This window comes from Amphiura filiformis, chromosome 19 (genome assembly GCF_039555335.1).
Source record: "Amphiura filiformis chromosome 19, Afil_fr2py, whole genome shotgun sequence".
Lineage (NCBI taxonomy): Eukaryota > Metazoa > Echinodermata > Ophiuroidea > Amphilepidida > Amphiuridae > Amphiura > Amphiura filiformis.
Genome location: NC_092646.1, coordinates 53,579,673 through 53,597,159, shown reverse-complemented (window position 1 = coordinate 53,597,159; position 17,487 = coordinate 53,579,673). Strand labels below are relative to the sequence as shown.

Sequence of the window (17,487 nt, the reverse complement as noted above, 5' to 3'; positions counted from 1 at the left end):
CTCAGACAGAACAAATTTGTTTCGATTGGTGGGCCAAGATCACCCGAGGTCATCCAGGGGTCATCTGAGGTCAAATTAGTACAAACTGTCGTATGGGCATCAAACTTGGTGGGTACAATCAACTTTTAGAGTCAAATTTTTGGAAGGTCATTTTGGGGTCATCTGGGGTCACACGGGTCATCTGAGGCCAAATTAGTAAAACATGTCATATGGGCATGAAACTTGGTGGGTACAGTCAACTTTTAGAGTCAAATTTTGGAAGGTCATTTGGGGGTCATCCGAGGTCACAAGGGGTCATCTGAGGTCAAATTAGTAAAAACTGTCCTATAGGCATAAAACTTGGTAAGTAGTCATCATCAGCCAGGTAATCTTGACAGCCGAGAACCGCCAAATACTGGTAACCGCCTAGTCTATATAATAATACGCATCGTCTATCTGTCTGTGTGTCTGTTCGCCTATTTTCTAGGAGACTAGGGGTCGCACGTTCCTCAAACTTGGTGGGTGGGTTCAGCTTGACCTCATACAGAACAAGTTTGTATTGGTTAGTGGGTCAAGGTCACCCAGGGGTCAAATTAGTCAAAACTGTTTTTCTCAGAGACTGGGGGTCGCACGTTCCTCAAACTTGGTGGGTGGGTTCAGCTTGACCCCATACAGAACAAGTTTGTATTGGTTAGTGGGTCAAGGTCACCCAGGGGTCAAATTAGTAAAAACTGTTTTTCTCAGAGACTGGGGGTCGCACGTTCCTCAAACTTGACGGGTGGGTGCATCTTGACCCGGGACAGAAAAAGTTTGTATTGGTTAGTGGGTCAAGGTCACCAGAGGTCATCTAGGGGTCAAATTAGTAAAAACTGTCATATGGACATGCAACTTAGTGGGTAGGTGCATCTTGACCTTAGACGGAACAAGTTTGCATTGGTTAGTGGGTCAAGGTCACCCAGGGGTCATCTGAGGTCAAATTAGTAAAAACTGTTTTCCGCCTATTTTCTCAGAGACTAGGGGGTCGCACGTTCCTCAAACTTGGTGGGTGGGTGCATCTGGACCTCAGACAGTACAAGTTTGTTTCGGTTACGGGCCAAGATCACCCAAGGTCATCCAGGGGTCATCTGAGGTCAAATTATTAAAAACTGTCGTATGGGCATGAAACTTGGTGGGTACAGTCAACTTTTAGAGTCAAAATTTTGGACGGTCATTTTGGGGTCATCCGGGGTCACCCAGGGGTCGTCTGAGGTCAAATTAGTAAAAAATGTCGTATGGGCATGAAACTTGGTAGGTACAGTCAACTTTTAGAGTCAAATTTTTGGACGGTCATTTTGGGGTCATCTGTGGTCATCCAAGGTCAAATTACTAAAAACTGTCGTATGGGCATGAAACGTGGTGGGTACAGCCAACATTTAGAGGCACATTTTGGAAGGTCATTTTGAGGTCACAAGGGGTCATCTGAGGTCAAATTAGTAAAACTGTCCTATGGGCATAAAACTTGGTGAGTACATTCGCCATCAGCCAGGTAATCGCGACAGCCGAGAACCGCCAAATACGGGTAACCGCCTAGTATGAATAATTTGTCTTGAGTCTGTATGAGCTAATTTGCATAAAGTTAATTAATTATGCAAATATGCAAATTAGGGGGCGGCTTCACTATATAATACATTAGTCTTATAAGGAGTGTCACTCCGGTAGGGAAATTATGCATAATTTGTGTAATGAAACTTTTCTCTATGCTTTCCCTGTGGTTCATTTACATTGGGTAAATGAACCATGAGCATCGGAGGGAACATTTAAGCTGTCGGTCCCAAGTATAGAGATACCTGTTAGGTTTGATTCTCGGGGGCCATAGGAGTTGGGTTAGGCAAAACTTTTTTTCGCCCTGACTAGATAGCACTAGGTTCACAAGGCCTAAAAAAGATTAATGTTTTGGTTCTTGACCCCTGCTTCCACAATTTCTGGGATTTGATTTTTTTTTAAATAATTTGGACTTTGGAATATCCCCCGGGAATATCATAAATAAGTTTATTAGAGAAGGATCACTTCCAAGTCTATTTGTGGTACTGGGTCGGGGGCTTTGCAAGATGTTAAATATTGGGGGCAATGGTACCTGGCTCAAATTATTGGGGGGGGGGGGGCAATGGTACTTTTCCATAGCCACCAAAATTATTGGCCCCCCCACTACTTTCCCTGGAACACTGGAACACTGCTGGAAAAGACCTAAAACTACTGCATGTACAACAATGCTATAAATGGCCATACGGGGACATGCCACAAACATGGGTAGCATTTTCGGCCCTTTGGTATATTAATGACCCTATTTTTTATGTCAATTTTGGTATATGGATGGGTCCTTTTTTCAAAATTATCTGATTTTACCTCGCTGTAGGTAAAAGTTTTGAAATTACCCCAAAGACAATGTGTTACATTTTGGCCAATAATTTAGAACTTTGGTATATACGCCTTAGATGGGTACAAATTTCTTGAAAAAAAAAGGTATATTGATGGGTCCCCTTTCAAATTCTCAGTGGCACACCCATACAAAAACTTAACTTGCGTAAGGGACCGTTTAAAACACTTGTTAGGGCCAGGGGGCCTGATGCAAAAAGGGGGGGGCCTAAAAATTGTTGACCCTCCTAAGGGGGGCCTGAAGTTTATATGCTTTTCTATGGGGTTGACCCATAATTTTCATGTCAAAAAGGGGGGGCACGATGAATTTTTTTTGCATCAGGCCCCCTCTACAAGTGTTTGTGAACGGTCCCTAACCCCAGCTACCGACATGAAAATCCACTGGCCGAGAACCAACATTTTAATTTTTTATGCGGCCTAAATCATGTGTTGAATTCGGGTTGAATTCCAGAGGCCCTGATTGAATTCAGTGTAATGAAAGTGTAAAATGAATTGCCTAATAGGCTAATACTAGTAATATCATTAACATTATAAACGAATTATAAATAGGCCTAAGTTTTATTTTGTGTTAGGATATTCCATGATGACGCATCCTGAATGGGGATCCCATCCCACTCTTGACACCAAACGTAAACACGCATAGAACTGTCAGTGTCAAATCGGTGCAAACTCTATAGTATCTTTTAATATTATCCCGAATATTATTCAGCAAAATGTAGCACATGCACATGGAACGATTTATGACATGTGCCAAGCATAAGCACCATCACCAGTAGGAAAGTCCCATCAAAAAGATGCAATTCGGATATCCGGTGCTATTGTTAAATCTATTTATGTAATGGATTTGTGTTTTCTTCTCTCATATAAATATTCTACCAATAATATGCAAGTTTTGTTTACACACTCCACTTGTCGTATCTTTCAAGGTCGCTCATTAATACCTGGCGGTATCACCTTTTAGCCATATATGGCAAGCACTTGCTACGTCACTAGTCATGTGACGTTTTGTTATGGAAATTCTATACTCTTCCGGGTTAACATGGTTAAGCGGAAAACCTCTGACGTAGAGGACGATTCGATATTTGCTTTAAGCGTGACTAAATGTAGAGGTGCATGCTTACCGATATCCGACGTTGCTTCTTGTCTAAAAAGCCGTTACATTTTTGTTTAAATAATCCAGAATAAATTTTTAAAAAGATAATAGGTGAATTCGTCGTAATTGTGGACAAACTTTCCCACATTATATATTTTCCTAAACTTCTTGAAATATCACACCCCTATTCCAAAATAATACACACCCGATAGAGAATTCCCGCTTTCCATTACGTCACCGATAAGGGCGCTCCCCATGCCCCACAATGCATTGCACTCTTTACCAATTCCTATGGCGACCAATGATATGCCCTCATTAGCGGCAGTCACTTATACTATGATGTCATCACTAGCCAATCAAATACCTAGAATCTTATGTCATTGCTTATATCCTATTTTTAGCATCCTTAGTCAGTCTATATATTGTGACTCAGCGTCGGAAGACACATACTCGAGATATTGCTATCGTGAACGTGCGAAGTGCGATCTTCAAAACACTACATTATTTTTATTTGGACTTCAGAAATCTTGCTGAATCCATCCCACACATTGTTGCAGTAGTGAGTCAGCTTCAAACTGACAACACTAGCAGCAAAATAACTTGATCATTGTATGTCAACGAAAACAGCCACGAAAATGGAGACTCAATTCTACGAGGACAGTAACCCATGGCTCAACAAGAAGAAGAGCATGACATTAGATTTGGACATTGGTAAAACACGCAAATCTATACTGTCCACTCCGGACGTACAAATGCTGAAATTGGCGTCGCCAGAATTGGAGAAAATGATCATCAACCAACAGGGAAATGTATGTACAACTCCGACACCAACTCAGTTCATATGCCCGAAAAATGTTACCGAAGAACAGGCAGCTTTTGCGCAAGGATTTGTTGAGGCTTTGCAAAGTTTACACTCGACAATTCCGGGAATGCCGGCAATTCAACGAGTTTACCGGCAAATTTGACCACGACGGATGCAGAAACTGGACTAACTTACACCCAAGTTTCTGTGGTACAAACATTGCCACAAATGCATGCACCTCCGAACACTGTAGTAACCAGTGCAAATTACAACCCAGCTTTGCAAACGACAACAACTCTCCCTGGTACAACTGTGAACTATCAACGCAACTCCGCCATTGCAACTACAGTAGATACAACTGCTTTGCAACCGAATGGCGCATGGGTAGCCACGTCGAGAGTTCCAGCTATCAAACAAGAACATGTTGTACACCAAGTTGAGCAACCACAGACTGTTCCTGTATTCCACGGTACCCCTCCAATGTCCCCTATTGACATGGAAACCCAAGAAAGAATCAAGGCAGAACGCAAGAAGTTGAGGAACCGTGTAGCAGCCAGCAAGTGCCGCAAGCGCAAGTTGGAACGCATCGCCCGATTGGAAGATAAAGTGAAAGACTTGAAAACACAAAATTCCGATTTAGTGAACACTGCAACAAAACTCAGAGAACAAGTTTGTGCGTTAAAACAAGGCGTTATGGAACATGTCAAAAATGGATGCCAAGTAATGTTAGCGCAACAGTTAGCGTTTTGAATTTGAACTGAGACATTTTGAGTTTAGAACTTGAGACGTTTTCAAACCGGACGAAAAAACTGCCACCCGATTGTTGATGTTAGTACGTGTGGGCGGGTCTCCCGTTGAGTGAAGCAATACACCGGGCAGCCGATCGCCGTGTGAATTCAGTGCTGCATGCTGATCGAAAACCACTCAGCAAAATCCGAAGAAAAGAACTTGAATTCCGTGGCTCTTTCAGAGCATTCAGTGACTTTATACAATTTTGTATGATTTTTAAGTTGTTGGTGCTTTAAATTAAACAGTCTACTATTTTAGACTGAATTGAAATATCTGTAATTGACAATTTTGCAATAACCAGTGAGGCATGTGTTTCGTAAGAAAGACAAAGGGCTTAGGGATATCCCGTCACAGACTCCATTTTGGTTTTAATGTACGTGTGCGCAGACACTCGGTTCGTGTACATTTTAATTCGATATTCCCCTCGGGGTCATGCATTTATTATGCATGAAAAGGAGTCTACGCCTTTTGCTAGCAATATAGGGGAAATTTTATACTTATGAATATCAATTTTAAAGGGTTATTTTCAGAAATGTTTCGTGGAATAATTGTGTATTGATTTTTACATACAAGTGAAATTTTAGTTGCCAAAAAATATGCAATTTGTATGTCAATGATATTTTTAAAGGGAAAAACTGACATTTGTTTGTAACTTAATTATAATCATGCCTTGTTAAATCAATAATTGAAATTGGTAATTAATCAACAATATCCCATTTTAATTTGACTGCAAAGGATAAAGAATAATTGGTAAACAATCAAAATTTAGGAGATGACTGCTAATTAGCAATGTCAATGAGCTGGTGTCAAGAGTGGGATAAAATTATGCCTGTGAATTTCACAGCAGGAACGAGTGAAAAGTGGCTTTAATTGTGTCTATTTTTGTTCATTTTAAAAAGTATTCAGTACCACAAAATTGGCAAGAATTCTGACTATTTTTCACTTGATCAAGTAATGTGATTTTTATCAAGAAACCAAATTTCTATTTTATAAAAAATAACTATTTTTTGTTACCAATTATGTTTTGCAATAATTGTTTAAATTTTATTTTCATTTTTGGTTGCTAGTTTGGTAGTTAAAATGAAGGCTCAAATATTGAAACTGCCAGTGCCTGATCATTATCAAACTTGGAAAAAGAACTTGTTTCTGACAAATATTGTTAAAAAATTGTATGGCCCGAGTGCACTGCCATGGTGTTAAATTATTGAATTCTATCATGTCATTAAACAAGCCAGTGTGTATGTGCTTTAAGCAAAAATATACTAAAATGTGAAAAGGTTATTTCGTAACATCAGGAACCTACATAGCGGTAACTAGAAAGTGAATGTGCTGGCTGGCCCGACTGAGTAAAGACTGACATGCTATATTATTGCTATTCCAAGAAAGTATTAGGAGGACTGTAGGATGTGGATGTCTTTCAGAAGTTTCAAAAGAAAAATTGTAACTTGCTGAGGAGTTTATTGTGTTTCATTCAAATTGGACAACTTTGAAATAAATGCTCAAAAGCAATGTGTATGATATTAAACATTTTAACTGAAAAGGTATTATTTGTACATATTGTTGAAGCATTTTTGTACAAAATCTTTTTGTGTCAATTATTCCAAAGAAATCTGGAAATTCAAGTTTGGTTTGTTTACAGGTTTTACATTTCAGCAAAAAATTTTAATTTGTAAAACTCCAAATTTGATAATTTCCAGCTTTTTTCATGAATGATAAATTACACTGGTCATTTTCAACAATGGTTTAAAAATGAGCCAGCTTTTACAACTTTGAATGAGTACTTTTTAAACAATTGATTATTTGATAATCTTGCCTATGTTTTATTGTACAATGAACATTGTTTGAGGACAGATTGTACCATATTAAAATATTATTGTCTTCTTAAATGTGAACAGTTGTTTCCTCTGTCTCTATTGTTAATTGAAGTGGGTTGTTATTATATGGGGGTAAATAGGGAGAACCCTGGGATATTAAAATGGACCACAAGAGATCAACATAAACATACAACCCCCTTTATTCCATGAAGTTTCAATATGCACCTCTACCGGACACCGATACATAAATGTCTTCCCACAATGCTATTTGTGTATGGCATAACAAAGATGGAAAACCTCCCGTTTCAATATGCACCTCTACCGGACACCGATACATAAATGTCTTCCCACAATGCTATTTGTGTATGGCATAACAAAGATGGAAAACCTCCCGTTTCAATATGCACCTCTACCGGACACCGATACATAAATGTCTTCCCACAATGCTATTTGTGTATTGCATAACAAAGATGGAAAACCTCTGAACTGAATCTTTTGTTAAATGTTATGCAATATGCTATTACCGTGTGGGAAGGAATTTATGTACAAATCAACATCCAGTAGAGAAACCCAAAGTAAAGTGCATATTGCTTTACCTGTCAAGGAAGCACCAGAATCAAACCTTGAGGACGCTCCAGCATACTTGGACATGAAAGTATCACTATTGAACATGGCTTGTACCATTGGGGAAATGGTGCTATTTTGGAAGCAATAGTACAATACAGAGTACAATAATACTGTGAAACAAGTGATTTGCAAAATATGACCAAATAATCAACACATAATTATTATTCTCAAAATAAAATAAGTGTAGACATGTGGATAAATTTATTGGTGGCCCACATATTTGCCAATTACCAATTTGTCACTGAATAGAACAAACATTTTGCAATTAAGTAACTTGTTCTACATGTCATCAAACAGAAAATAGATGCCAACTACCGTACTACCCCATCACTTCATTTTCAGGTCCGCACTTAAATTCATTAAAAACTGGAATGTCCATTCATTTATAGTGGGTAAATCAAAACATTCATTTTCGCTACTGTCAATTAGGGGTTCATTCATAGGATTTCGGGCATGATCGTTGATAAAAACAGCGATCATGCCCTCAATCCTGTTCATACATACCCAACATTGTTAGCAATTCAATACAAATGAAAATTATAAGGGTTTACCAAGTTCCAATAACATTTCCATACCGTTTTCCTTCAAAAATTGGGAGAAAATGAGTAGGCCCACTTGCAACACTAGCAAATCGTGGATCGCGTTAATTGGGTTCCAACGCTGCGTGACGCAGCTTGTTTATGCCCTGTGTACTGCAGCAAAAAGGAGCCCAAATCCAATCAGAAACGTCGTTATATCGAGAGTATGTATGGCCTCGTTGCGATAGATTGGCAAGTTGGCATCTGATAGTAATAAAATGACAAAGTTAGCACACTTATTTTCAGAAATTAATGTGATGGGAAACTTCAGATCAACTGTGAGTAGCCTAACGATAAGCAAACACTTGAGTTCTGTCACTGTCTGTCTTTCAAAACGTAGTTTTGCAATGGACATAAATGCAGGAAACTTGCATATTTTATTACCAGAATCCAAGTTACAAAATCAAAACTGAAGTTTGTTTGCAGGTAAGTACAAACAATGGTCTATAATTAATATCCTTTAATTATTTAACATTTTCATTTCCTTCTTCATTTTGCTGTTTGTTTAAAGAACCAAATCAATAATAATACACTAGATGGGCAATTCTCAATTTTCCAGACAAAAAATTCTTAATCCCCTTGCATTCACTTCAGTGCGCGTTCCCCATTAACACTGATTAAATCCATAATTTACAATAAATAAAATTGGTCAAGTTTGTTCAAACCTAATTTTTTGACATCGGCCTATAAACAGCCAAGATATTCAGTGGCGTTGTGTCATTTCACCTTGTTAATTCCTGACATTATTTTGTACCTTACCTAATTTCATGATTTTTTGGTCAGATTAAATGATTAAAATTTGTTGGAAATCATACATCATGGCTCAATCTCTGTGTTGCCCTTTTTCTTCCTATAAATTCCCCTAGTCCTGTGGCATATTATAATGAATGGTCCCTAATAAATTTAGCAGATCATGTCACGGACAGAACCGTCTTCATTCCATTTACCACCCAGGTCTGTAACCAGGGGGCTGGGGGTGGCCGCCCCCAAAATGCCCAAAAAGTCCCATTTGCGAGTGTAGCGAGGGAAAAAATTGAGGTTATTCACGCCTTTTTGGTCAAAAAAGATCCAAATTTTGGAAATAAAGTCCACTTTTTCAAAATCCGTACCCCCCAGTCCAAAAAGGTCAAAATTTAGAAGAAAAAAAAGTCCACTTTTTCAAAATCAGCCCCTCCCAAATAAATCCTGGTTACGGGCCTGTAACCGCCCATGCCCTATAAGCATCCACCCAACTACTTTCTACTCCATGTATACATGATCCTCTATCATTACGTGCAGAATCCATGCAACTACACATGTATCAAACACTGAACCAAAATCCATATTCTGGGCTATTTTTTACATGTTAACAATATTTTTAAAAAATTAAGCGCCCACCCAAAATAACTTTGTTAAGTGCCCTAGGCGGTTAATGGAAGGAATATGGCAATTCAATTAACCTTGACTAATCTTGATCTTGGATCTTCCGGGGGATCTTCCCATGATCTGTGTAGAAGTTATGTGGGAATAGACAGTGGTGAAATTACACACACAAAATGTATGGATAAATCTTAAAAGGGCATTTCGTGATCCACAGCCTCATCCCCCCACTTTTCTCAAAAAAAGTTGAGATTTTTACATCACTGGAAACCTCTGGCTACATAAGGGCTGTGCAATAATTATCAGGGGGGTAAAATTTCTGAACGGCTCGCCAAAATTGCTTGCCCCCCCCTCTCGGCCCGCCAAAAATCGCTTGCCCCCCCCCCCCTCGCCAAAATCGGCCCGCCAAAAATTCTTGGGATCCCAAATTTCAAACTTTAAATGGTCTAGATGTATGTTATGGCGAAAGTGCTAGCAGGAAAATTTGCATATTTAAGCGTTTCCGTGCCGTTTTCCTAAGCCTTTTTAGAGCGTTTTATTAAAAAGCGCCCCATGAATGCGTGCCAAAATCGCTTGTCCCCCCCCTCTCGGCTTGCCAAAATTGCTTGCCCCCCCCTTTCGCTCGCCAAAAATTTCTTGCCCCCCCCAATTTTACCCTACCCCCAGGGCTCATAATTATTGCACAGCCCCTAATGTTTATGTACAAAATATTTCTTGCAGATTAATTCGTTTAGCAAAGATATCGTGAAATTTGAATTTCGTTCTGGTGCACCAGAACGAAATTACAACGCATTGTCTATGGAGCAGTGTAATACACATAAATCATGCATACGAACGCAAAATCGGAATCAACTGAAAATTTGGGAATAGGTTTTTTTCGTGGATATCTAATGAAAAATGACATAAATAGAGGATGCTAGGATCACAAAATACTCCTTTAAAATACTGGAAACAAAATGAATTTGTATTCTAAGGTAAATATTACATTTTGTACAACACTTTTATTAACCAATATATGCACATGCGGATGATACAAAGTGAAAACTGTTTGATCAGAAAAACTTACTCCCACATGCATGAAATGGAACCAGCAATTTCACAACTTGAATTTCTATTATTACCACAAGCAATTTCAATCTCATTTTTCAAACGCTCATCTTTTATCAACATGTTCTTGCTTGTTTAGGTGTGCTTCATCATTTTCATGAAATGATTTTGAATACCGACTTTACCCAACACAGGGCAGGGGTACATGTAGGCAAACAGGCAGGATCTGTGAAACAGGCAAAATAAGCTAATAGTACATGGTAGTGCACCGCTACCCCCGCGCTACCCACATACATACATGTGGTGCATTTAGGATCTGGTTCAACCTAAACCAACAAGAATGGATTATAAAGTTTATGATAATTTTCTGGCATTTTACCTTAACACCCAGGAGTGAGGGAGACATTCAAGAAATAGACCTATGTTTTATGATTGATCAAAGAAAAAATTGAAAAGGGTATATTTTTTAGGGGAACTACACTTGGGGACAAAATTGGGTATTAACTGCATTCAGAGATCCCTGAATCCCTACCCACACATCATTTTTTGGCATTATGGCATATTTACTATAGTATTAGGCCTACAATGACACCGCTTTTAAGTCAAAAAGACTTCCCAGCAAAAACAATTGACAGAAAATGTTTCAACATCAGGTTATAAAGGCCTACATGTATAAAGTGTATAAGGCCAAATAAAAAAATAAACATGTTTCACGTCCCCTCCCGCTTCCTTTTTTGAGGTTTTCTCAAATAATTTTTTATTTTTTGAAATTCAGTTATAACTTTTCAAGAAATATGTCTAGGAAGTTGGGATGCTTTCTACAGCCTTGTTAAGATACAAGAAACATTTTAGGAAGGTTTTGTGATCATTAGAGTGGGTGTAACTCTCATTACAACAAATAAAAAGGGCCTCCTCCTTTTTCCAGGCATTATTGTATGTACAGATTGTGCGCTAAAACAGCTCTAAGTATGGGTATTTACACCAATTTTGCGATAAAAAATAGAAAATAAAAAGCCCCCTCTTCCTCCTTTTTTTCGAAAACCCGGACGTGAAACATGTTTTATTTTTTACTTAGCCTAATACAAGATAAAACTTAGATGACCCTGCTACATTAGTTTTACAGAACTGTTTCGTAAGGGCCGTTAGCCCTAAGCTCCCTTCTTGGTTGAGCACTTTACCATGTCCATGGTTTCAACCTTTCTTGGATATTTATAAAGTGTATAATATATTTTAATAACATTCAAAAACATATATTTTTAAATACTTGCTCAAAACCTTCTAAAATAAAAGTCTTGACAAAATATTTTGCAAAAGTTTAAGTTTGCCAAAAAATATAAAATGTCGCTTGACAACATTTTTTCATATTGGCCCAAAACCTGATATGATTGTCTCTGCCCAAAACATTAAAAAAAGGTTGCATGACCTAAACATTAAAAAAAGGTTGTGTGACCTTTATTATTCAAATGTTTTGACCATGACCAAAACATTGTAATACACATACATACAGAAATTTTTGTGTTTGCTGGATCCAGTAATCCAGTACTGGCAGTGAGGGACATGATCTGGCAAAGACAAACACATTTTGTATAACCTTTCATTTTTTTTCTTCATATTTTGACAATATTTCTTTTTTAAAAAGTGTATTCTCCCAATTTATCAAATCAACTTCAGAAAAAGAAAAAAAGTTGTCTTTGAGGGATCTCAGAAACCCGCTCAGAAAGTCCCTGTTAAAGGTTTTCTCGATTTAGGGGGATTTTTGCTGCAGGGTTATTAAACCATGACTCAACACATGGATCAATTTGAATCATTTTGATTTCAAAAATGTTCTGAGAATATTCACTCCACAGTTTGGGACTTGAACTTTGACTGCACTTATTGGATCTTTGCCAGAGACTGATAGAAATTGATCCATGTGGCTCATGTGTTTCCCTATTTCATTACTTTTCCAGAAATCCTAGTGAACTTGGATCCAACCCTGTGTGCAAATAAACCATCAAAATATTGTATTGTACAAACATCATACATTTACACATACATATACAATTGAGTTGGGCAAATATTTCAACATGGACTAGAATATTCAATATCTCACTGGGAGGAAAATGGGGAATTTCAATTTTCAAATACCTGCATTAAAGAATTTAAAAGCTCCCCGTTCATTTTCGATATTATATTCTATTAAGACTATCTTCTCAAATTCTTCATTCCCTCGCTGGTAAAAATACTGATCAATCACAAAGTATAATATTTAATAAAAGGAGATAAAAACTGTAATATTAAAAACAAAGTTGACAATATTTTTATTTCAAGTCAGTATTATTCCAATATTTTTGACATAAGTGACTTTCTTGTAAACATTAATAAATAAATAGGCCTACAATCGACTTTATTCACACTAATTGTCATAATTACATCACACAGGCTTGGATAATTGATTGAAATACTTAAAACAATTAATTAAAATGCAATAGGCCTATCCGGGAGGCCTATACATTAATTACAGAATCTCAACAAACATACATAAATTTGTATTGATTAACCCCACCCACCCATTCACATCACAAAAATGCCATAAACACACACATTTTGAAAACGCCCGGTTATTTATAGTTGTTGAAAACACCCATTTTCATAATAAAATACCAATTTTTGCAAATTCATCCACATGTATAATCCAACGTGGAAGTTGTGAGAAAATAAACACATGGAACAACCAACCAACGTTGTGAAATCATGGGATTCCCCATGACCACTCTGCCATTGAAATGCCATTACACAATAATCACATGATTGGTTGACACAATGGACACCGGAATTCCTATTCTTATCTATTGTTTCCTGCTACAGCAGATTGGATTGCTGGTATTTGTAAAGCTTTGTTTTTTATTGGGTTAAGGTATTCTTGGAATGTGAAGAATTTTATAGTGACAATTATTTTGTATGAATAAAATGAAGATTGTCAATTTATATTGGGAAAAGATATATTTTCTTTTCAAAATGATACAAAACAATTTATGAATGAAATACCATGCCATTCAGTGAGTGATCATGTATGGCAAGTATGGCAAAAAAGGTCTATTCAAAGCAAATACTTTGACTATTAAAAAGTATTTGGTATGAGTTATCTTTGTATGTGGATACATGTATCTGTATGTTTGTCTGTCTGTATGTCTGTCACCCTGTCTGTCTCTCTAGCTGCATGTGATCCACATAAAACATGGCCTTGTCAAAACAATATCATAATTATTAGGTAAAACAAAATTAATAGAAATCATTTTCCCTTGGGGAAGGGATATTTTGTTGTTGATTTGTACACACAAATTTCCCCACACAGCTACAGTTATTTCATCAATCAGGAAGTAGTTATAATTTGGTAACAAGTAAACAAAAGGAAGGGGGCGTAGTATCAATTAAATGAATGGACAAGCAACTGAGGTACCTATGTGAAATTTTATAAAGTACCGGTACTACCAGTCTTTAAAACAAAATAAGAGGGCTCTGTGTACACATTACAAGTGGTGTAATTAAAGGAAGTAGTTTATGAGGAAGGGGGCGCAGTATCAATTAAAGTAACGGACAAGCATCTGAGCTGAGAAAGGTATGGCCGGGGAATATCAAAGTTCTAACAAAAGTTTATCACTAGCAAGCAGTGGTAGCGGCAAGAATTTTCATGGGGGAAAGGCAAATTTCAAGGGGGGCACAGCAAATTTGGGCGGGGGTGCAATAAACAAAATTTGTGCAGAATTGCCACAAGTGGAAATTTAAGTAATTTGGGGTTTTGACGGGGGACACTGGGGGAAAGAGTTTTGACTGGAGGGATTTGTTATTTCTCAGTGCAAAAATTAATTCTCCTGAACAGGACTTCCAAGGCAAGTTCAAAGATATGCCATCCCCTCCCCATCCCCTCTCTTCCCACTAAGGTCTGATGATCATGATATTATAAAACTGACTCCATATTTTGTATGGATTTCAGTATTCCGTTTCATTTGTTATAGCCCCAGGGTTAATATAGCGATGTGTGCATTTGCTTGTTTGTTTGGCATGACTCCACTTATTATACTCACCAAGTAATCTTGATCTGTCATGGAAATTCAGCTTTCGAGCTTAGAATCTAGCAGACAAAAAAGAGAAACTAACACCACAAAACAAAACGAAACAACCAACCAAACAAACAAAACAACAAAAGAAAAGAAAGAGTTATAATAATAACTAGAAGGCTATATATTTGTACACAAATACGGCTATACCGCATGTTATCGATTTACACAAACTTACAGTCCTTATTTGCTGAGGACTTAGGTTGCTGTTGTCAGTCTCTCTAATTCACAGTGAAGCTATGCAATTTGATAGATTGAAATTCACAATATGCAATTTGATTAGGGGAAAGCTATTCCAGAGGGAGTATGTAAATTAAATGGAACAGCTATTTTGGAATCATTTCAGAGGGAGTATGTAAATTAAATGGAACAGCCAAAGGTATGTTATTTGAATGGAACAGCCTTAACGCTTCACACGTGGTATTTCCAATTATCATCATCTATAATAATGCAATTTGATTAAGGAAAGCTATTCCAGAAGTAGTATGTAAATTAAATGGAACAGCCATTTCAGAGGGAGTATGTAAATTAAATGGAACAGCCTATTTTGTGGCCAGTTCAGAGGGAGTATGTAAATTAAATAGAACAGCCAATGGGTATGTAGTTTAACTGGAACAGCCTTAACGTTTCAGTCATCTATATTATTATAATTACGCTATTGTTTCTGTGAATGGGGTGGGGTGGGTGTTATTAACAATATAATTCTCAGGTGTAATCTGTGTACAAACTCTGAGCCCTGAAGCTGCTTTATTTGATGATAAACGGACGACCCGTTTTAACATTTGGGGCCCTGGGCCCATAATATTTGACTTATGAGGCTCATGTACACATGTTGAAGTATAATTCTCAAGTGCTATCAGTAGACTTAAGCTGGGCACTGTAGCTGCTTTATTTACTGAGTAACGGCCGGCCCTATGTGTTAGCGTTTGGGGCCCTGGGGCCCATATTTTGTGACATATGGGTCTCGTATGTACATATAACAATATTTCTCAGGTGCAATCTGTGTACAAACTCTGAGCTTTAGAGCTGCTTTATTTGATGAAAAACGGCCGGCCCTTTGCTTTAACATTTGGGGCCCTGGGGCCCATAATATTTGACTTATGGGGCTCATGTGCATATGTTGAAATATAATTCTCAAGTGCTATCAGCAGACTCAAGCTGGACATTGTAGCTGCTTTATTTACTGAGTAACGGCCGGCCCTATGTTTTAGCGTTTGAGGCCCTGGGGCCCATATTATGTGACACGTGGGGTTCATGTATACATATAATAATATAATGCTGAAGACCTATTAGTGTACCAAATCTAAACCCTGTAGCTACTTTATTTGCTGAGAAACAGCGGGCCCTTTGTTTTAACATTTGGGCCTCTGGGGCCCTAGCCTAAACCATCTGGGGCCAAAATGGGCAAAAGGCACATTTACAACTTAGGGCCCATACATGTGCCACATATGAGCCCTAGTGCCCTTGTAGTGTTTTAGCTAGCCTTGTCAATCTGTTGCCCTTATTTTAACATTTGGGGCCCTGGGGCCCATAATAATATATGACATGTGGGGCTCATGTATACTTGTATATATAGAGTACCCCGGGAGCTATCAGTATACCAACTCAGGACCCTGAGGTTGCTTCATTTGATGAGAAACAGCATGCTTTGTATTTTTACATTTGGGCCCCTGGGGCCCGTGACCTTGACCTCTGGGGCCAAGATGTGCAAAGGATAAATCTACGGGTAGGGCCCATAAGTGTACCACATATGGGCCCTGGGGCCCTTGTAGTTTTAGCGCTAGCCCTGTCAATCTGTTGCCCTTATTTTAACATTTGGGGCCCTGGGGCCCATAATATATGACATATGGGGCTCATGTATACTTGTATATATAGAGTACCCCTGGGGCTATCAGTGTACCAACTCAGGGCCCTGAGGCTGCTTCATTTGATGAGAAACGGCATACTTTGTATTTTTACATTTGGGCCCCTGGGGCCCGTGACCTTTGACCTCTGGGGCCAAGATGGGCAAAGGATACGTCTCCGGGGTAGGGCCCATAAGTGTACCACATATGGGCCCTGTGGACTTTGTAGTTTTAGCGCTAGCCTTGACAGAATGTTGTGTTTGATGGAGAAGGAAGAGGAGGAGAAGGAGAAGAAACCATAGAATGGCAATATACCCGTTCATGCTTCGCATGCGGGTATAATTGACACTAAATTTTGACTTAATTAGTTGTGAAAAACTGCAAACCTTCTTTTAGTTTAGGAATTACATGTAGCAATTTTGATTTGCACATATTCCACCCTGCCACTATACGGATCCACAATTCCATATCAGTTTTCATTCCCATATGGTTACCCTATTTGTTTAGGGAAGGGTCCCCTGATCCATCCCTGTTATTTCTGTTAGCAAAAATTTCCAAATGGCATGACAAAAATTTGCTTGCCCCCCTCTTGGCCTGCCAAAAAATCCTTTTCCCCTTTGCACAATCCAAACTTTTGGGATCCCATTTTGCAAATCTTGATGGTCTAGATATAGGCCTATATATTGTGAGTGCAACAAGCAGGGAAATTTGCATATTTAAGCATTTTCATATTAAAAACCCACTAATCATTTTCATACTGTTTTATTAAGGGATGGGGTATGAACGTTTGGGCAGTATTTATTGTGGGGCATTAGAGCACATCAGACATATCGAATTGCACTCTGAATACGAAGAATGTCCTTCTGATATCATATAATTTTGATTTTTTGAAATTCGCAATGTAATACACATTTTATGGCAAATAATTAAAAATGGATATTTTTGATATTTAACAGTACTCGAAGTAAACTTTATAAATCTGATGATTTATATTTGAAGTGTATGTAGGTGGGATGAAAAGCCGATGATCAATTGAAAATTATGAC

General features: G+C 38.1%; 1 protein-coding gene and 1 long non-coding RNA gene across 2 annotated transcripts in view; one reads left to right on the top strand and one right to left on the bottom strand.

Annotated features, from left to right (window-relative positions):
* The first annotated feature begins 3,916 nt into the window (after positions 1 to 3,916).
* LOC140141485 (transcription factor Jun-like) lies at positions 3,917 to 6,967 on the top strand. The gene is given in 2 exon segments (XM_072163367.1): positions 3,917 to 4,399; positions 4,402 to 6,967. Coding segments are annotated over 2 exon segments (939 nt in total). The 5' UTR covers positions 3,917 to 4,095; the 3' UTR covers positions 5,037 to 6,967.
* Positions 6,968 to 14,563: 7,596 nt separating this feature from the next.
* Positions 14,564 to 17,487, bottom strand: part of LOC140141494 (uncharacterized) — a 37,725-nt gene continuing 34,801 nt past the window's right edge. The window contains exon 3 of the long non-coding RNA XR_011857422.1: positions 14,564 to 14,632. This is a non-coding gene — a long non-coding RNA (uncharacterized lncRNA). The remainder of the gene's footprint in view (positions 14,633 to 17,487) is intronic.